The 21755-nt window shown below is 32.9% G+C and overlaps 1 protein-coding gene across 1 annotated transcript; it reads left to right on the top strand.

The window, feature by feature from the left end:
- The first annotated feature begins 16398 nt into the window (after window positions 1-16398).
- On the top strand, window positions 16399-20472 carry LOC124920099 (NADPH-dependent aldo-keto reductase, chloroplastic-like). Its single transcript, XM_047460505.1, has 7 exons — window positions 16399-16552; window positions 16643-16693; window positions 19194-19270; window positions 19376-19463; window positions 19533-19808; window positions 19889-20131; window positions 20343-20472. Exons 1-7 carry the CDS (start codon window positions 16433-16435, stop codon window positions 20427-20429), a joined length of 942 nt encoding a protein of 313 aa, XP_047316461.1. The 5' UTR covers window positions 16399-16432; the 3' UTR covers window positions 20430-20472.
- The last annotated feature ends 1283 nt before the right edge of the window (window positions 20473-21755 follow it).

Here is a 21755-nt window from a genome sequence, read left to right as displayed (position 1 = left end):
TGAAATATTTGTTTTAAAAAAAATTATCAATGTTTTTTTTTTTGTCTAAACCTAACTACAAGAATCCAATATCTGAGTTTGATATTTTCGCCATCTTCTAAAACTATTAGATAACTAATTCTCATATAAATAAGAATGCACAAAAGATCTTCAATAAATGTAAAAAGAATACATAATTATCAATGTTAATATTCTCATAGAGTATCTATTTCATGTTAACAGAGGATACTAGGTTTTGGGCTAATGTTTTATTACAATTTATATATTGTAATGAGTTTTAAGGTTTTTAAGTACTTTAAACCTAAAATTGACTGATAAAAGTAGTTTAGTCTTAATAAATTTTGATGTACTAAATATATTTAGTGTTATCTTTTTAAAACGGATGGATTACGAAATAATAAAAAAATACATGGAGTTATAGTGATTAAAAAATAAAATTAGTTACATCTATGTATAAATTTTATTATTAAAAAAAAAACTAATGGTTAATTATGAATTCATATCACAGAGATAACACTAAATATATGCAAATGTGTTTTGAAATTAACACTTGGGCCAAAAATCAAAATGGGGTTAAATATTTTGGGGTGTACCAATTTGAAATACTCTATATATCACATTAAGAGAGGACTCAAACTATAAATTAATGTCTTTTGTAAGCTCGATTTCTTCTTTTGGTATGAAGAGGGACCTAAATATTAACTTTTTGTTTTCTTTAATGTAAATAGAATAAACTTGAGCTTGTTTAATTGATCTTGGTTTTTTTTTTTTTTTTTCAAAATGATATTGTTTATTAAAAAAAAGTATGATATAGGGAATTTTAATTGGTTTAATTACTAAAATGTCTTATTCAAATTAATAAAAATAAAATAAGAATATTTTATATTTGAGTCAATAAAATAAAGTGATTTGCTGATTAAAATTATAATGACATGACTAAAATGTTTTATAAAAAAAAACCTAAGAACCCAAAAAAAAAAGTATTGTTTAATTAAATGGAAGACAATAGAATAGAAAATTAATTAAATGTTTAATAAAATCAACTAAGGAGTATTGTTAGCGGAAGACAATATAATAGGGAAATTTTGAAAAACAAACTAGATATATATTATAAGGGAACTAATTAAGAAACAAAACAAATAATAATACAATTTTCAACTAGCATAATAATATAATAATATAATAATATATATATATATATATATTATTTTTTTTATTTTTTAAATTTATAATCTTAATATTTGATTTCGATAAATTAAAATAAATTATATAGTTGCAGAAATATACATAGATCTGCAATATTGAATAACGATTCATTAAGTCGTTCTTCTGTCTTTTGGATCTTCCAATTCAGGATATAAATTTGGACCAACATCGAAATGTCTGATATGGGTTGATATGGGTGGAGTTTAAGTTTTTCAACCAACATTAATGAAGAAAAGAACCTTGTTTTTTATGGGGGTGTCAATGAGGCGACTAAATTAAATATCTTTCACGTTCTTGGAATTAAAGAAGGTGAGTTGCCTATCTAGTATTTGGGAGTTCCTCTCTCATCCAAACAACTCAGAATAACCCATTGCAGATTGTTTATAGAGAAGGTAAAAAATTCAATATATGGGTGGGCCTCGAAGAGCCTACGCGGGAAGAATTGAACTAGTCACAAAAGTTATTATATTTGGGCATCATTGGTTTCTAAGCACATCAGCTTGATATTCTTAAGATGGTTATAAAAGATCTCGACAGGCTTATGAGAGATTTTATATGGGGTACTCATGGAAGAGGAGACAAGAAAGTGAAATGAGATGATGTTTGTAAACCTAAGAAAGAAGGGGGTCTCAGTATCAAAAGTTGCATAGAATGGAACAAAGCTTTAACATATAAACACTTTTGGGCGATAGGAAAAAAAAAAGATTCGTTTTGGGTCAAATGGGTGCATTCCAGATTCCTGAAATTAGAAAGAAGCGTATGGACTTGCAAGTTGAAGGAGGACATGCCTTGGTCACTAAAAAGATACTGAAAAAAGATACTGAAATTGAAACAGAGTGCGCGACTGTTATATCAAGTCAAATTTGGCGATGGAAGGGGCACTCTATTTTGGTATGATTCGTGGTTCGAAGGAGCCTCCTTCCTTATGAGTTATCAAGCTAGAAACATTAGAATAAGAAGAGAGCAACACCTAGCTAATGTGCGTGATGTTATGGAAGGCCAATGCAATTATATTCTAAGGTCAAATTCGGATGGGGGCAAGAATCATGTAGGCTATCAACCATATAAACTTCCAAGAAAATGCCGATGTGCATGAATGGAATGTTGAAATCAATAACAAATTTAATTCCATTTTGGCATGGCAGTGTATACGCTCTCGAGGGTAAATTGTTGAGTGGTATCACATTGTATGGTCTTCTAAGATCATACTTTGGTTGATTTATAGAGGTAAACTGATGATTAGAGATTGATTGGACATGTTCATGACTATCCCTAACACTAGTTGTGTCCTATGCATCAATTGTGATGAGTCGATTTCTCATTTATTTGGTGAATGTAAGTTCACTAAAGTTTTTTAGGGCAAGTTAGTCAACAATTTCAGCTTACAAACTCTCTTAGTTGATTGGAATGTTATTAGAAATTTAGTGCTTTTAAAGACTAAATAAAACTCATTTAAGTCCAATTTATTCAAATACTTTTATGGATGCTTTGTGTATCATGTTTGGATGGAGAGAAATACGAGAATTTTCAAATAAGGAGAAATGAAGACCAAATATGAAATGATATTGTTGTTGATGGTCTATCTCTTATTCACACATGGAGAAGAACTCCAATCACTATTGAGAATTGAGAGCTTTGTCAAAGATGAGGATTGTGTTTGATAAAGTCACAAATAAAGCAATGTTTAAGGTGAGATATAAATGAATGCTTGTTCGATGGTTGTTGGGTACTCATGATGTTATTGTTTTTCTAAAAAGTGTTCTTGTGTTTGTTTGCTTTATTTTTCTAAGTGTTGAACTTGTTATTTCTTTTGAACTCATAGGTTTGTTTGTTTTCAAAATTAGGACAAATGGATGTTTTGTTCTAATTTCAAAACTCTTGTATCTTTTTCCCTTTTGAGATTTTAATTAAATGACAATAAGTCATTTAAAAAAAAAAAGTGTTTTAATATCATTTATGATAACCTTTGAGTGTTCTTAAGAATAACAAGTCTTCAACCCTTAGTCTGATGAGAGTAACATAATATGTATGTTATGGTTGGGAATAAAGTCCTAATATTAGTTGTTTAGTATGATGCTTATCAACGAAATAATAAATGATATGACTGTTTTTACACATACATGTCATCATATTTATTATAGATGTTTAAGACCATCTTTAACCCAAAAATTCATTCTCTAACTCAAAATGCAGTAAATGTCACGTCAAACAGTAATTCATTTCAACTCAAAAACTCATTTTTAAACTCAAAAGAATATTATAAGAATAACTTTTTATACCAATTTTTTAATTTTTTCAATAACTACCTATATATTTATCAACTTAAAATTAAATCCAATATTTTTTAAACTTAATATTTTTTCAAACCCAGAACAATTAAAGAAAATTATGATAAAATTAATTATAAATTAATAATTTATAAATATAAAAAATAAATTAAATATTAAATAAACACAAATTACAAAGTAAACATAAATAAATTATATATTAAATTTAAATATAAAAGTTCACTTTAAATAAAAGTTAAAGTATCAAATTAAATGTTTAAAATAAATTATATAAAAAGTTAAATATTCAAATTAAAACTTCTTTAAACTTCATGGCCTCTTTAAATTTAATTACACTTATGCTTTTATGAATAGTAGCTATACACATATTTGCATTTTGAAGATGGAGAAATGCTGAAAAACAGATTATGGGTTTGCGTTTGGAAATGGATTGAAGGATGAATGTTTACAGGATGACTAACAGAGGTAAGAATCAATAGTTGGAAGATAGTTGGAAGATATGAGAGAGTGAAATGAGAAAATATAATCTGATAATATTTTTATTTCTCTTATTAGTGTATTTATACTTATATAAAGTGGTCCCTGTATTTTAAGTTATTTAAAACTTCTAGCAGTTACTTAACCGCCTTTAACAATACTTCTAACAATTCTTAGCAATTAATTAACTGCTCCTAACAACACTTCTAACAATTCTTAGCAATTAATTAACTGCTCTTAACAACACTTATTTACACTTAACAATATTCATCAATTATTTCTTCACTCCCCCCTCAAGATGAAAATCTTGTAAGAATAACTTGAATCTCAATTCTTGAAATTGTTTGACTTCAAGTGCTTTGGTAAATATATCTGCATTATGTAAACCAGAAGCAATATGTGTTAAAGAAATAAAACCTTCTTCTACTCATTTCTTACCACATGACAATTAATGTCAATATGCTTTGTTCGTTCATGAAATACCGGATTCTGCGTTATATGCATTGCAAATTTGTTGTCACAATGAAGAACAATTGGTAATTCAACCTGCATTTTAAAATCAGCAAGCAAAAAACTAATCCATTGTAACTCACAAACTGTGACTGCCATACTCTTATATGCAGTTTCAGCTGAAGATCTAGAAACAGTTTGTTGTTCTTAGTCTTCCATGTTATTAATGCATTCCCTGCATATATACAATATCCAGAAAGAGATTTACGAGTGTCAAAACATGATGCCCAATCACTATCCGAAAAATCAGCAATTTGAAGATTATTCTGAGATGAATAAAATAAACTCAATGATAGTGTTCCTTTCAAATATTTTATAACTTGAATTGCTGCATTAAAATGTGATTGAAAAGGCTTATTAATATATTGGCTAAGCTGTTGAACTGAATAAGCAATGTCTGGCCTAGTAAAGTTCAAATATAACAGTCTTCCAACCAATTTTCTATATTTTTCACAATCACAAAGAGAATCATCAATTGGTTCTTTGGTAAGTTTAATACCTTTAGTGATAAGAGTGAAAGTTGGTTTACCACCAATCAAACCTAAATCTGAAACCAAATCAAGTATATACTTTCTTTGATTTATGTAAATTTCTGTATCAGTTTGCATTATTTCAGGACCTAAAAAATATTTAGCATTTCCTAGATCTTTAATTTGAAATCTACTGTTAATAGCTTCTTTAACATTATTAATATGTTGTAATGAATTCCCTGCTATAAGAATATCATCTACATACATTAATAAACAAATGATATGAATGCCTTCAGTTTTAATAAACAAACAATGGTCATTTTCAGACTTAATAAAATCAATATCATTCAAAATATTAGATATCTATAAATGCCATTGTCTAGATGATTGTTTCAATCCATATAAACTTTTATTAAGTTTACATACCTGTTTTGGTGAAGTACCTTTAAAACCTTTAGATATTTTCATATATAAATCTTCTTCAAGACAACCATGTAAGAAAACATTATTTACATCTATTTGATGTAAATGCCGTTTATTTGCAGCTGTCAATGCAAACAATACTCGTATTGTTACATTTTTAGCTACAGGAGCATAAACTTGATGAAAATCTATTCCATCTATTTGATTATACCTCTTTGCCACTAATCTGGCTTTGTACTTATCAATACTTCCATTTGTATTTAATTTTGTCTTATAAATTCATCGACATCCAATTGCCTTTTTTCCTTTAGGCAATTCTGTTAATGTCCAAGTTTTGTTCTAATTTAAAGCATTTAACTCAGCATTCATTGCCTTAACCCATTCTGGATTTGAAACAGTTTGTTTATAATTCACTGGTTCAGTGAATTGATCAATATTACCAAGAAATTCTATATATTTTGAATCTGTACAGGTTGAAACATATGGAAAAGAAGGTGGTGAGTATACTGATTTATTTTTTCCATTCATTTTAACTTGACTTGCAACATAGTCTTTCATCCACACTGGTGGATTAATATTTCTAGAACTTCTTCTACAATTATCATTTAGACATCAATAGACACTACAGAAGGTATATCTTCTTGTAGAATAACATTCGGCTGATCAACCGATTGTAAATCTAGAGAGTTAAAAAACTTTTCATTTTCTTCAATAATTTCAGTATTCTGATGATCCAGATTAATCTCATCAGAATCTGAATTTTCTATATTGTCATAAAAAAAATAAGGTAATTCACTTGATTTGTATTCAAATGTTTCAATTTCATTTTCGTTGAATTTCTTTGAAAAATATAATTCTTCATGGAAAACTACATCCTTAGAGACATTTATATCTCTAGTGTTGATATTGTATATTGTATATCCTTTTTTATTTAAAGGATATCCTAAAAAGATACATTTGCTATCTCTACTATCAAATTTTGATTTGTTAGGCATAATATTTGTTGCATAACAAATACATACAAAGGCTTTAATTGTCTTATATTCTGGTTTCTTTCCACATAATATTGCAATTGGTGTTTTTACCATTTAAAACATTTGTGGGAGTTCTATTAATAAGATATGTTGCATCCAAAGACTTTAAGTGTCTTATATTCTGGTTTCTTTCCACATAATATTTCAATTGGTGTTTTTACCATTTAAAACATTTGTGAGAGTTCTATTAATAAGATATGTTGCAGTCAATAAAGAATATGGCCAAATTTTTGATTCTAATTTTGACTCAATCATTAATGACCTTGCAACTTGTATCAAATGTTTATGTTTCCTTTCAACCACACCATTTTGTTGTGGTGAATATGTACAAGAGGTTTGATGAACAATTTGTTACGAGATGATTTTAGGGTTAGGTTTTCTAACCCTTAATAAGTCGACGGATTGTTAACGAAGTCGGCAAGTTCGGTAATTTCGGTAATTTCGTTGTTAATAAGCTGTATTCACACAGCAGGTTTTTAGTTTGGAATAAGCTGTTACACAGCATATGAAAGGTCTTCTAACAGTTGAGTAACTGCATTAGTTATAATGAGCAGTAACAGCTGGCCTTGCCAGCTGGCAAAGGCAGTTAGAGAGTCCTGTAAAGGGTGAATGATTCTGCCTTAAATACTTGCGGAACTGGAATAAAGACTACGATTGATGAATTGACTCTTCAGGTAACCCTGATTAACTCTTCCTATTCCCATTCTACATCTCGTCTAATCTCTTCTTCTAATTCAATCTCTTCTTCCTATCAATTGCAGATCTGCAATTATTCTCATTCTCTACTCCTCTAATCTCTCATCTTATCGGCACATCTTATCGGCAGTTACTAAGGTACTGTCAAACCTAGATTTCATATTGTATACGTATAGTTTTCATAATATCATTAGTATCAGAGCAACTTTCTTGGCATTATGGTGGAGACGCGAATGGAAGGAGAACTGAATGAGATACGTAGCCGTAGCCAGGCGCAGGAAGAACGCTTACAAGCGCAAGAAAATCGTTTCGATCGGATGGAGGCAATGATGACTTCAATGAACGATGCACTTATACGGCTAACTCCAGCATCCAGTAGCAATAATCTAGATCCAAGAGGTGAAGGTGGAGGTGAATACGGAGGTGGACGCCAACCTGATCGCAGACGTGGTGAAGAAAGAAGATATCGAGGTGAACATCCTGAAGATAGAGAACCACGTGATTATATGTATCAACCACCGACGAGACTATCAAAAATGGATTTCCCAAAATTTAATGGCGAGGAGGTAGATGACTGGATATATGAAGTGGAAATGTTCTTTCAGGTGGATCACACATTGGTAGAATCAAAATTAGAATATGCTTGTGCACACTTAAAAGGAAGAGCCCGATGTTGGTTCAGTTCTCATCTACAAGACAGGTTACCGGGAAGAGCTATGACTTGGCAGGAGTTAAAGGCGCTGGTACTAAAAGAGTTTGGTCCGAGTGAATTTGATGATCCGTTAGACGAATGGAAAGATCTTAAACAGTCAGCTTCGGTTAAGGAATTTGGTAAGAATTACTTGGACGTCATCTACAAGTTACCACACCTTACGGAAGAGTACTCGATTAAAGGTTATTTAAACGGATTGAAAGAGGAGATTGCAAATCCAATCAGAATTCAAAAACCGGGATCATTATCGGAGGCTATGGGAATGGCTAAACTGCAAGAGAGAACAAATATTAAATTGCAAGAGGCAGTGTGTCATTCATTGGTACGCCGGGGCTATCTAGCAAATAAAGGGAGTCCTCTACTGCCCAATCCTAAGCAACTTGCATTTGGTAGCAGAAGCAACTACTTGGGAGGCTATAATCGATCAGGTACGAGTACTTCTATTACTGCTGTTAATGAGGGAGCAGTGTCGAAACCAACAGTCACTAATCAGAGTTCTCGAAGGTTTAATATCGACTAGAAAACTTTGGATGAACGAAGAAAGAAGAATCAATGTTTCAATTGTGAAGAAATGTGGGAATATGGGCATAGATGTAAGTCTGGGCCTGTAGTTATGAGTATTGAAGTGATGGAAGCTGAAAGTCAAGTGGATGATATTGACGGAACAGAAACAGAAGAAATAACAGTAGAGGCATTGGCAGTGAGCCTCGAAGGAGCTACCACATTTGAGACAATGAAGATCAAAGGCAATGTGGGTAAGAACACTGTATATGTGTTGGTGGATTCAGGCAGCACACATAATTTTGTGAATCCCAGGGCAATTCGAGGTACTGAGTTTGTCACATCTCCTACAAGACCGTTAACTGTAACAGTGGCGAACGAGCATCAGTTAATAACAAGCAGTGAATGCAGGGGTCTGAAATGGTCTTCCCAGGGTGAGGATTTTGTTGTTAATGCAAGACTGATGTCCATACCAAAATATGATATCATTTTGGGGATCGAATGGCTGTCAACCTTGGGTAATCTAAATTGGGATTTTAATGGATTGGTAATGTCCTTTCAACAATCAGGAAGAATGGTGAATTTACACGGTCATACTACCAAGGAAGTGGAAATGTTAGAAGGCCGAACCTTGGGAACTACAATCAGAAAGGGAGCAAAGGTGGCTATGCTGAGTATCAAACATCAAGAAGATAATAATACAGAACTGTTTTCATTCCTGGCTTCATTACCCGAGACGGATATAGAGAATCAGATAAGAGATCTTCTTTATGAGTTTAACGATTTGTTCCAAGAGCCAACTGGTTTACCTCCTAATAGAAGCTATGATCACCGAATTTGTTTGAAAGAGGGAGCGCAGACTGTCAGCTTGAGACCTTATAGATATCCTACTCTTCAAAAAGACGAAATGGAATGCATGATCAATGAAATGTTAGAGGCAGGGGTGATTAGAAAAAGTTATAGCCCGTTTTCTTTCCCGGTGGTACTTGTCAAGAAGAAGGATCAAAGCTGGAGACTGTGCATTGATTATCGACGATTAAATGAGGTAACCATTAAAGATAAATTTCCAATTCCTTTAATTGAGGAGTTGATGGATGAATTACATGGTAGCTGTATTTTTTCAAAACTGGATTTGCGTTCGGGTTATCATCAAGTGAGGATGCATGAAGGTGATATTTGTAAAACTGCTTTTAAAACTCATGAGGGGCATTATGAATTTGTAGTAATGACATTTGGGTTAACCAATGCCCCTTCGACATTTCAAAGGATGATGAATGAAGTTTTAAAACCTCACCTAAGGAAGTTTGTTTTGGTCTTCTTTGATGACATTTTAATATACAGCCGGAATTTGAATGAACATGTGAAGCATTTGAGGCTGGTTTTTGAGTTGTTAAGACAACAACGGTTAGTTTTGAAGTATTCAAAATGTGCTTTTGCTTGCCGGGAGATTGACTATTTGGGCCATGTGATTTCACAAGAAGGGGTGGCCGTGGACATGTCTAAAATCGCAGCAATTGAATCGTGGCCACAACCGAGTAATCTGAAACAATTGAGGGTTTTTTTTGGACTCACAGGTTATTATCGAAGGTTTATAAAAAATTATGGATCCATTGTGGTTCCCTTGACAGTGCTGTTAAAAAAGGGAAAATTTGAGTGGAACGAGGCAGCAACAAAGGCCTTTAACGAGCTGAAAGGGTTACTGATGAGGCCACCGGTGCTCAAGTTGCCAAATTTCGAAGAAGAATTCGTTATTGAGACGGATGCAAGTAAAACAGGGGTGGGGGCGTTTTATTACAACAAGGACATCCTATTGCATTCATCAGCAAAGGATTAGGGCCAAGACTTCAAGCCTCATCAACATATGAACGAGAAATGTTGGCAGTGTTACATGCGATTAAGAAATGGAGGAGTTACTTACAGTTTAAACCATTCGTGATTAAAACGGATCACGAATCGCTTAAACATCTATTGGAGCAGAAAATTAAACACCCGAGTCAGGAGAAGTGGTTATACAAATTGGTGGGATTCGATTTTTCAGTACAATATAAGAAGGGCAAAGAAAATGTGGCAGCAGATGCATTATCGAGAATTTCAGAAGAGGGATTTTGCTCAGCAATATCAGAATTTTCATCAGTTTTATTGAAAAAATTGAGAAATCGTGGAGTCAAGATTTGAACTTAAAGAAGATCATTTCAACATTAGAGATAGATCCGTCAGGGGTAAAAGGGTTTTCCTTCATCAAAGGTCAGCTGCGTAAAGAAGAGCGTTTGGTGGTGGGTTGTGATAGAGATCTGAGAAATTATGTTATTTCAACAATGCATAATTCAGCAGTGGGCGGGCATTCAGGAGTAATGGTCACATATCAGAAACTACGTCAAGCGTATTTTTGGAGGGGAATGGAACGAGATGTTAGAGAATTTGTGAGAAACTGTGTTATTTGTCAGCAACAGAAATGGGAGAATCAAGGGTATAAAGGGTTGTTGCAACATTTGGCTATTCCTACATCAATTTGGAGTGATATTTCCATGGATTTCATTGAAGGTCTGCCTAAAGCAAATGGGTATTCTGTTATTTTTGTAGTGGTGGACAGACTCTCCAAGATGGCTCATTTTGTTGGGTTGAAACATCCATTTTCTGCTAGTGATATTGCTCAAGTGTTCATGGATAATATATTTCGATTACATGGAATGCCGTTGACCATTGTAAGTGACAGGGATAAAATCTTTGTGAGTACTTTTTGGAAGGAATTGTGTAAATTGCAAGGTATTGAGCAGGCCATGTCATCAGCATATCACCCACAAACCGATGGGCAGACAGAAGTGGTTAATCGAAGCCTGGAAACTTATTTGCGTTGTATGGCAGGTCAAAAACCTAAGTCATGGGTAAGGTGGCTTCCTTTAGCTGAATGGTGGTACAATACAAACTTTCACTCGGCAGCGTTATCGTCACCATATGAAATTGTGTATGGTCAACCTCCACCAGTTCATCATCCATACTTAGCAGGGGACTCAAGGATTGAGGCAGTGGACCGTAGTTTGTCGGCAAGGGAAGAGGCATTGAAACTTTTGAAGTTTCATCTCCAACGGGCACAACATCGGATGAAGCAGCAATCAGACAAGAGAAGGGTCGACTGTGTTTACCAAGTGGGGGATTGGGTGTTTGGTAAGCTACAACCATACAGACAATCTTCGGTGAGAGGAAAAATGCGCAAACTCAGCCCTAAGTTCTATGGACCCTTTCAAATAATGGAAAGGGTGGGAAAGGTAGCTTACAAGATTGACATTCCGTCCACAGCAAAAATGCACAATGTTATTCACATTTCTCAGCTAAAGAAAAAGGTGGGAAATGCAGTAGCCAATCCTCATATTCCTATCCTACAAGAGGACAGCCTTGTGGAACCAGTAGCAATTCTAGATGAGAGAATTGTTTGGAAGGATGGAGTCAGTATGGGACAATTCCTGATCAGGTGGTCTAACGCTTCAGATGATGATGCTAGCTGGGAGGAAGAGTCATGGTTGATGACAAAATATCCTCAATTTGTGTTGACGGTGGAAGACACAGCTTCTTTCAATCAACTTGTTCGTGGGCGAACAAGTGTTGATGGGGAGGCTAATGTTACGAGAGGATTTTAGGGTTAGGTTTTCTAACCCTTAATAAGTCGACGGATTGTTAACGAAGTCGGCAAGTTCGGTAATTTCGGTAATTTCGTTGTTAATAAGCTGTATTCACACAGCAGGTTTTTAGTTTGGAATAAGCTGTTACACAGCATATGAAAGGTCTTCTAACAGTTGAGTAACTGCATTAGTTATAATGAGTAGTAACAGCTGGCCTTGCCAGCTGGCAAAGGCAGTTAGAGAGTCCTGTAAAGGGGTGAATGATTCTGCCTTAAATACTTGCGGAACTGGAATAGAAACTACGACTGATGAATTGACTCTTCAGGTAACCCTGATTAACTCTTCCTATCGTCTAATCTCTTCTTCTAATTCAATCTCTTCTTCCTATCAATTGCAGATCTGCAATTATTCTCATTCTCTACTCCTCTAATCTCTCATCTTATCGGCACATCTTATCGGCAGTTACTAAGGTACTGTCAAACCTAGATTTCATATTGTATACGTATAGTTTTCATAATATCACAATTCCTAAAAAATTAAAAAAATCTGAACATTTTTCATTCAAGAATTCAGTTCCATTATCTGTTCTAATAACTTTAATAGTTGTATCATACTGGTTTTTAACCATTAACATAAAAAACTGTAATTCATCAAAAATAATAATCGTGTTTGAAATTAAAAAAATCAAAGTACACCTAGAGAAATCATCCATTATAGTCAACATATATGGTGAATCTATAATGGACGGTTCTCGATATGGTCCCCATATATCAACATGTATTAATTCAAAAAAATTCTTAGTTTTAGAGACACTTTGTTTGAAAGGTAATCTTTGCATTTTGCAAGAGGACATGTGGAACAATGAATTTTTTTTATTAACCAAGTCAGAAAAATATAAATTTTAATACACCATCTGCTGGGTGTCCAAGTCTCTTATAGAATAGAGAGAAATCAACAACATTATTAACATAATTGAAATGAAAGAAAAAATTGTTCAAAGATGGACTGTCTTCAAGAAAATATAGATTTCCAATCATTTTCCCAATACTCACTTTGACCTCTTTATTAAGGTCCTGCAAAAAACAATTGGATTCTGAGAAAATACAGTTCATCTTCTTTTCTTTTGTAAGTTTGGATACTGCTATTAAACAATATTTGAAAAAGGTGCAAATAATACATCCTTAAGTTCAAAGTTCTCAAAAGTTTCACTGTTCCTATTTTAGTTATGTTTCTACAAGTTCCATCTGCTAAGTACATTCTCTTAGGCAAATCAAAATTCTTTATAAAAACTTTCGTTGTTACATATATGGCATGATACTCCAGAATCAATTAACCATTTATTTTCTATGCCTATATGTTTATTCATGCTAAGGTTATAATCAAATATATTCAAATTAAATGAATTATGATAAGATGACTTACCTGAAGAGGAAGTGGAGCCACTTCCTTTATTCTTAATCTCTCGCATATTTTTCAGAAACTGTTTATACATTCGATATTCCTCCATCGACATGTCTTCAACATCTTCCTTTTCACCAGTTGAATTTACTGCAATTCCTGTGTTCTTTCTCTTCACAGTTCCTTCTTTAGGTTGCTTCCACCATTCAGGGTAGCCTACAAGCTTGAAACAGCCTTCCTTGATATGTCCTTTTCCTCCACAGTGAGAACAATATGCATTTTTGTTCTTACTCTTTTCAATAAACTGATTTAAAGTCTTTGAGTTTTCTTCTTTCATTATCATTGCTGACTCTTGGTAAGGTCTCTTCTGTTTTGATTTTTTCTTTACATTCTGTAACATTGTGAATGATTTGTAAAGTCCGGCCAAGGATCTTGAAGCAGAATCTGATCCTTCACATACTCATACCTCTCCTCTAAGCCCATTAGAAATTGTAATAGTTTCAGCTCTTCTTCATCTTGAAGCATATGTGTGCTTCAAGAAAACATCCATCACAATCAATTTTCATTCCTTGACATCTACATCTACGAAGTAGTTTCAATCCCATCATCTCATCCCATAGAAGCCTTACCTTAGAGTAATATTCTTCAAGATCTAGATCTGTTTGTTGCACGAAGCTTATATCCTTTTGTAATCCATACCTTCTCGGTCCATTGTTGCCTTCATAGCGAGATTTTACTTCAAGCCATAGATCACGACTTGTTTTCTTTGACTGGAATCTTCTTGCAATCTTTGGTTCGATCGTATTCATAATCCATGCTCTTACAAGCGCATCTACAATCCCCCATTGATCACCTTCATCAATTTCATTTGGTTGAGGATAAGAGCCATCAATGAAACCTATCTTGATTTTGGCTTGTAATGCTAGTCTGACACTTAAACTCCATCCAAAGTAGGTTTTCCTACCAGTGAGAATCGTTGTAGTAATGTAGAGACTAGGATGATCAGCTGAATGAATGATAAGTGGATCATTGTTGTATTTTCTTTTTGCTGGCATGTGGTTGACGATCGGAATCGGTGTATCAACAGGAATCTGGACTGGATTTGTCAAAATCAGAATTGGAACAGTAGGGATTGACGGAAATAGCATCGGAATTTCGTTAGGGCTTGAGTTAGGGTTAGGACTTACTGGTGGAGTTACGAAATTGGATGTCATGTCTTGAGTAACTTCGGATTGATCTTCTTTCTTCACTCAACTAGGCTCTAATACCATGAACAAATTCAATCTGAATTTGTTTATAAGATGACTAAAGATGACTAATAGATGTAAGAATCAATAGTTGAAAGATATGAGAAGAGTGAAATGAGAATATATAACCCGATGATATTTTTATTTCTCTTATTAGTGTATTTATACTTATACAAAGTGGTCCTTGTACTTTCAGTTATTTAAAACTTCTAGCAGTTACTTAACCGCCCTTAACAATACTTCTAACCATTCTTAGCAGTTAATTAACTGCTCCTAACAACACTTTTAACAATTCTTAGCAGTTAATTAACTGTTCTTAATAACACTTATTTACACTTAACAATATTCATCAATTATTTCTTCAATGAAAACCCATTATTAGTATGAGAATGGGGTAAGATTGGAGATGTTCGGGTTAGAGATGATCTAAATAATTTCATATCTTAATAAATCACTTCAAATTGGACTTTAATATTTTTTTTTTATATGATTACAACTAATATATCATTTAATAAATAATATAGGTACTCAAATCTTATAATTAATTCCAACATTGACAACAAATCACTTGAATGAACATAGTTTGATATTCCACAATTATTTGTTATGTATGTGACGTAATCCTTTCATATTTTATTGTTCAAAATCATGTTCAGATACAGATTTAGATCCAAATCAAGATTTCAACTTTAAAAAGTATTTAAAATTGGCACAAATTATCCCAAACCCGACTAACTCTGGCCGCGGAAGATTCTCCTAGAGGAAGAAGACAATACAAATTATTTGTTATGAATGCTTGTTTTCTGTTTTTGTCGGGTCAAGTTTCTATTCCTCTGATTTGGCCTACTTTAATTTTTATTATGCTCAATTCTAGTATTTATTTATTTACTTTTGTAAAGGGAAATAGTAAGATTTAAATTATGCCCAAATTTATCACATTACTTTCATACCATATCAATAACATGTCCCAATTCTAAACATAGTTAACGTACACACACACAAAACTTCAAAAAGTTAAACCCGTAAACAAATTTGGGTCCACGATAAGGACACAAGTTAAATAATCATCGAATTTAAAGTAGTCAACTCATATATGATCAATATTTGAAATCTTCCTCGAATCAAATCCTCTTAACCTCTCGTTATCAATTTCAATGGCGAGGGTTGCTAGTGGTGAGTTCGTAGCATTGTGGTAGTCTAATCTTGAGTTGTCCCAACCTAAGTCGGGTCATCAAATTTGGGGCAATTTCAAATGTCTTGAGAACTTCAGGGGCATAAATCAAACTTAAAAGGTTTGGAGACATTCAAATATTTTTTTAAATGTCTTATAAAATATATAAGAAAAAAGTGTGTGTTTAAGCCATTACATCAAAAATATTAAAATCTCACCAAAATAATTGAGTGAGAAAAATAAATAATGGATATTAACATGTAAGAATATTCTAAAAAAAATAACCACAAATTCTATTCGATTTGAGATTTTCATAATAATTTTTTTTTGATAGAGTCATACTAATAACGTTGTGGATAATAAATATCGCTCAGATGCCATCACACTGAAAATACTGCGATTCATTTTCAACTAAATAGTTTAGCAAAAAAAATTTAAATCCTGCAAATTCTTAAAATCTTAAGATTTTATAATTATAAAAAAGCGTAACAATGATTATTATAGATAAAAAAAATTCATTTCAATTTGAAATAATACATAAAATGATCCGTCGTCTAGTGTTCATATACTTGTTATATATATTCTTGTTATCATGTGTGGCCACAATAAGATTCCATCGCCTGCAGGGAAGAATTGCTCACTTCAGTACTCTCTGTTGTGGATTTCTCTGCAAAACGCTTTTGAAATGGCGAATGGATTCGAATCATTTGTGCTTAATACTGGAGCTAAGATTCCGTCCCTAGGTTTAGGCACATGGCAGGCCGATCCCGGTCTCGTTGGTCAAGCCATTGCTGCCGCTGTCAAGGTGTGTGTTCTATATCTCCTTATCTTTCATTTCATTTCAATTTGATGTCAGCTGTGCATGACTATTGGAAAACTATGGCTACTTGTGCAGATTGGGTATCGCCATATTGATTGTGCTCAAATTTATGGCAACGAGAAGGAGGTATAGTTCTCACCTTTTTCAACTTCACAAACTTATAAACATGCTAGCTTCCTCCATAATTTTTTTTAGGTATTCGAAAAAACAGGTCAGTTCATTCGAAAAAAAATCTACTTATATTATATATATTTGTTAAGAGTTTTAGCAGACATATTTATTGGGAATAAGATCTTCTACTACTATTTGAGAACATTTTTCCTTCTCACACATGGGGAAGGGCATTATAGTCTTTTCTTTTATTACGATAATGCTCATCTCCATGAGAAGGAACAAAGAAAATATTTTCTTTTATTACGATAATGCCCATCTCCATGAGAAGAAAGAAAGAAAATATTTTCTTTTATTACGATAATGCCCCGTGGTAATAGAAGATCCATTAGCATTAGTATTTATTGGTTTTATGTTTGATTCATTTTTATTATTTAATTAAACTCATTTAATTTGATTAATAGTTTAACTTGTTTTTTATTTTTTTATTTTGTGAATTAAATAGATGTTTTATTTCAAATTTAATTTTTTAGAAGATAGTTTAGACAATTTATTAGATTTTAATGTAAGAGAATGTTCATAGATTAACTTTGCATGTTTTATATTTCCTTTTCTTTATTTTATTTTTAAAATCAATGATTAAAACCTAACACTGATGGAATTAATTTTATATGGAACATAATTGAGCCGGCACGAAGATTATAAAAAATCAACACCTAAGGTTAGGTGCCATAATTCGAATTTTATATGGTTATAACTTTTACTATATATATATATATAACAATCATGTACCAATCCGTCTAGATCAGTTGACAAAGCTCTTAACCTAGTGGTTAAGGGTTCGACCCATGGTAGGTGTTGGTTTAAATGATTTTTTGAATCTTTATGGAAAAAAAAATTAGTTTAAATGATTTTTCGAATCTTTATGAAAAAAAAATTAATGGGTGATCCCGAGTTTTTGTATAATTGTTGGGAAATTTGGATTGATGCAATTAATATGAGTATATGATATGCCTACATAATTGGGTTATCATCCCAATTATTTTTTGGTAGATTATCTGGTTGGAGAGAAATTGTCGAATTTTTAGTCGTGCGATGCGTATCATTCATAATGTTATTATGATTATTTTTTAGAATCATTCCGAAAACCCGGTAGAGTCCGTATGAAGTTAATCGTTATTCTCGAAGACTTAAGAACTCGATAATCGTAACATTTATTATTACTTTATTTGTTTTTTCTTTTCGTGTCATTTTTTAATTTTTATGCTCAAACGATCTTCATCAATTTTAATATACATGCACATTTTAGGAAAAAAAAATTATATATAACAATCATGTACCCTTGCTCAAAAATTATATATAACAATCATGTTTGTACCTTTGCTCAAACATGTTTTTCATTCCTAAAGTTCTGCTTCACCTTTGCATCTGATGATCTCCCTTCACGTTGTGATAATGCCCTAGATAGGTAAAGGGTCTATATATATATATATATCCAAATCAATGAATTGTTGTTTTCATAGTAGATATAAATTGTTATTTGAATTCTTAAAGATAATAAATTAAAAAAATATTGTTTTGGGCCTATTGGGTTAAGATTTAGCCTATTAGATTTACTAACTTTTTTTTAGATGGACTGCCCCTAGAGTTAATTTACCTTAGCCCATGGGCTTTGTAGGTTTACCTAAGCGAGACTTGGACAAATCAATAAATTATTTTCAACTAAATTATTTTCATTTATCTTTATAGGATTGAATTCTTAAAGATAATAAATTAAAATAATATCATTTTTTTGACCTATTGGGTTTTAGCCTATTAGATTTACCAACTTTTTTTAGATAGACGGCCCTTAGAGTTAATTTACCTTAGCCTTGTGGGTTTACCCTAAGCTAGACATGGACAAATTTATTAAATTATTTTCATTTATCTTTAAAGATAATAAATTAAAATAATATCATTTTTTTTGACCTATTGAGTTTTAGCCTATTAGATTTAATAACTTTTTTTTAGATGGCCAGACCTTGACTGTGGTCCTAGGCTCCTAGATCAAACTAATCTTTGCATAACTATTTTTTTTTTTATTTCTGCCTTAATTTTCCTCAAAGAAAGTAGACAAATACAGAATTAACCAATATCAATATTTTCTTTTAAAATCTATATAAATGAATGCTTGTTGCATTCATTTATGAAATTTGGAATAAAGAGGGACTCAAGATTTTTTTTGTAACATAATAGAAGCAATGGTGAAATATGAAAAAGGGTTCAAGACACAAGAGTCTGCTATTGTTCAAAGCGAAATTTGGCTTAAAATAACATAATCATTCCAAAATAAGTTAATATACAAGGAATTTGGTATTTGATCATTCACAAGTATGTTGATTAGAAAAATGAAAATAGAAGTATATTTATGCTCTCAACCTCATTGTAATTTTAATGTGTTAGTTTAGTTAGTTTACTTTAGTTTGCATGACATACTTTACAAGTTTTTTCTGATGCTTATTTGAAAATCTTGTAGATTGGTGTGGCATTGAAGAATTTGTTCGAAGAAGGGGTGGTGAAACGTGAAGAGTTGTTCATTACTTCGAAACTCTGGTTGGAATCAACTTTTGATCAATAAACTCGAGTTATATCTTATATTTAATCTAATGCCCTGGATATTCTCTGGATCTAACATGAAAAAATAAACATAATCTGCAGGTGTACAGATCATGCACCAGAAGATGTGCCAGAGGCGTTAAACAGAACATTGTCTGACTTGCAGCTTGATTATGTCAATTTATACCTTGTATGTGTTGTTTTCTCATCTAGAGTTTTTTATCTTCCCTATTTAACAAATCTTGAATATCCTTTTAAGATTCACTGGCCAGTCCGGATAAAGAAAGAATCAAGTACGTTCAGTTGTGAGAACTTGATCCCAACTGATATACCGAGCACGTGGAGAGCATTGGAATTTTTGTTTGATTCAGGAAAAGCTCGTGCAATTGGAGTGAGCAATTTCTCCACTAAGAAACTTGGAGATTTATTGGAAATAGCACGTATTCCTCCTGCTGTGAACCAAGTTGAATGCCATCCTTCGTGGCAGCAGAACAAGCTGCGCGAGTTCTGTAAATCAAAAGGAGTTCACCTATCCGTAAGAATGATGATATGATTGTTTTTTTCATTTTCTGCTAACTACTTGATGAAAGATATCTACTGTTTTTTTGTTTTCAGGGATATTCACCTTTAGGCTCTCCAACATGGCTTAAGAGTGATATCCTGAAGCATCCTATTCTGAACTTGGTAGCAAAGGAACTGGGGAAGACTCCTGCCCAAGTTGCTCTTCGATGGGGTATCCAAATGGGCCAAAGTGTCCTTCCTAAGAGCACTCATGAAGGAAGAATCGGAGAGAACTTTGAGGTTTTTGATTGGTCCATTCCTGATGAACTGTTTACCAAGTTCTCTGAAATTGAGCAGGCAAGTTTTCTATCAGTCATCACTTTTTAGCTTTAGTTTGACGTGGGTTATTTGATATTAATTCCAAATAACTCGACAATCTACTCATCAACCAAAATAACATAATCTCAATAATCCTTTTGAAGTTAATAGAGAGTAGTAACTGAATTAATAATGTGGAATGATTTGAACTTAGTATTGAAAGGTGAAAACAAACTTGTGAATATTTCAGGCTAGGCTACTAAGAGGAGCTTCATTTGTTCATGAAACACTAGGCGAATACAAGACAGTTGAGGAGCTATGGGATGGTGAAATATGATAGGCAGGTGGCGTTAGAAACTAGAGTGATAATAATAATAATAAATGTGTCTTTTCATTATTCAAGAGTCTCTTGAAATTATCTTTAGTAAATGAGACTTTTCAAGTATATATAAGTTGTAATCGTCTCTTTATTTTCACAAGTTTAATAGAAAAAAATTCATACAAGTTTGTTTATTATATCTCTAAAGTCTTTATTCAATTTTCTAATAAGCTTTTCACTGTTCGATTATTGAAGTCCTGATTGTGATTTCGTTACATGGTATTAGAGTTTTTGTACATTCGTGAAGAATGTATCGTTGTTATTCAATATGAAAAGTGGTGGTCATGTAGTTGAACTCGGTTTGGAATTGTTAAACTAGTCAAACTATCGGATTTGGAAGACTTGTATGAAATTGTATTTGGTCGGAGAAGACTTGTGAGACATCATCGTAAATGACGATGATATAGCTCCTAAGGATGTCGCTAAAAATGCGGAAGCATCAAAGAAGTGGAAGAAACTCAACGCGAAGACTAAATTTGTGTTGAAGAGGTCAATCTCCCATAATCTGTTCGAGCACATCATCGACTGTGGATCTGCTCGTGAGATTTGGGAAACACTTGATCGTCTTTTCAACAAAAAGAACGAGACTCGTCTCCAGATGCTTGAAAACGAGTTGGCAGTCGCAAAGCAAATTAGAAATGTCTCGGAGTTCTTTCTTAAGGTAAAGAACATATTCTCAAAAAATTCTTTACTAAACTTAGATGAGAAAATTTTAGAGGCTTGAACGAAGAGGTATATTGTTTGAGGACTTCGACCCGAGTATATTCCATTTATCACCTCGATTCAAGGATGGGCACAACAACCTTTGCTCGAGGAGTTCGAAAATCTCTTGTCATCTCAAGAGTCGTTGGCCGCACAAATGGTTGGAACGAGTATAAAGGAGGAGTCGAATAGTGTGTTGTTCTTGAAGAAATTGAGCTGGAAAAAGGGAAAGTCGAAGAAGGAAGAAACATGTCAGGATTCTTCAAATATTTCTAAGAAGCCCCTTAAGTGTTTTAGGTGCGGAAAGACTGGACACTTCAAGAAAAATTGCCGAGTAAATTTGGATGGATATTTCGCTAGTTCAAATCTCAAAGAAAATTTTGACCAACGTGTTGTGGAGGACTGGGACAAGGTTTTTCATGTCGATGTGATGATTTCGAAGAAAAAGAAAATAGAGGCGTCTAATGGTAAACATGAGATCAATCAAAGGTGAATCGTTGATTTAGGGTACGGACATCACGTTAGTGGAGATGATTATATGTTCTCGTCAAGTTAAAAAGAAAGGATCGATTGTCATTAATA

This window comes from Impatiens glandulifera, chromosome 1 (assembly GCF_907164915.1).
Source record: "Impatiens glandulifera chromosome 1, dImpGla2.1, whole genome shotgun sequence".
Lineage (NCBI taxonomy): Eukaryota > Viridiplantae > Streptophyta > Magnoliopsida > Ericales > Balsaminaceae > Impatiens > Impatiens glandulifera.
Note: the sequence above shows the minus strand (reverse complement) of the source record. Positions and strands in the feature narration are given on the sequence as shown.

Excerpts from the sequence above, each read along its gene's own strand:
- LOC124920099 (XM_047460505.1), top strand. The coding sequence starts at position 16,433 with ATGGCGAATGGATTCGAATCATTTGTGCTTAATACTGGAGCTAAGATT. Across the intron at positions 19,464-19,532 it reads ATTATGTCAATTTATACCTT|ATTCACTGGCCAGTCCGGAT; the intron begins GTATGTGTTGTT and ends TATCCTTTTAAG. Across the intron at positions 19,809-19,888 it reads CAAAAGGAGTTCACCTATCC|GGATATTCACCTTTAGGCTC; the intron begins GTAAGAATGATG and ends TTTTGTTTTCAG.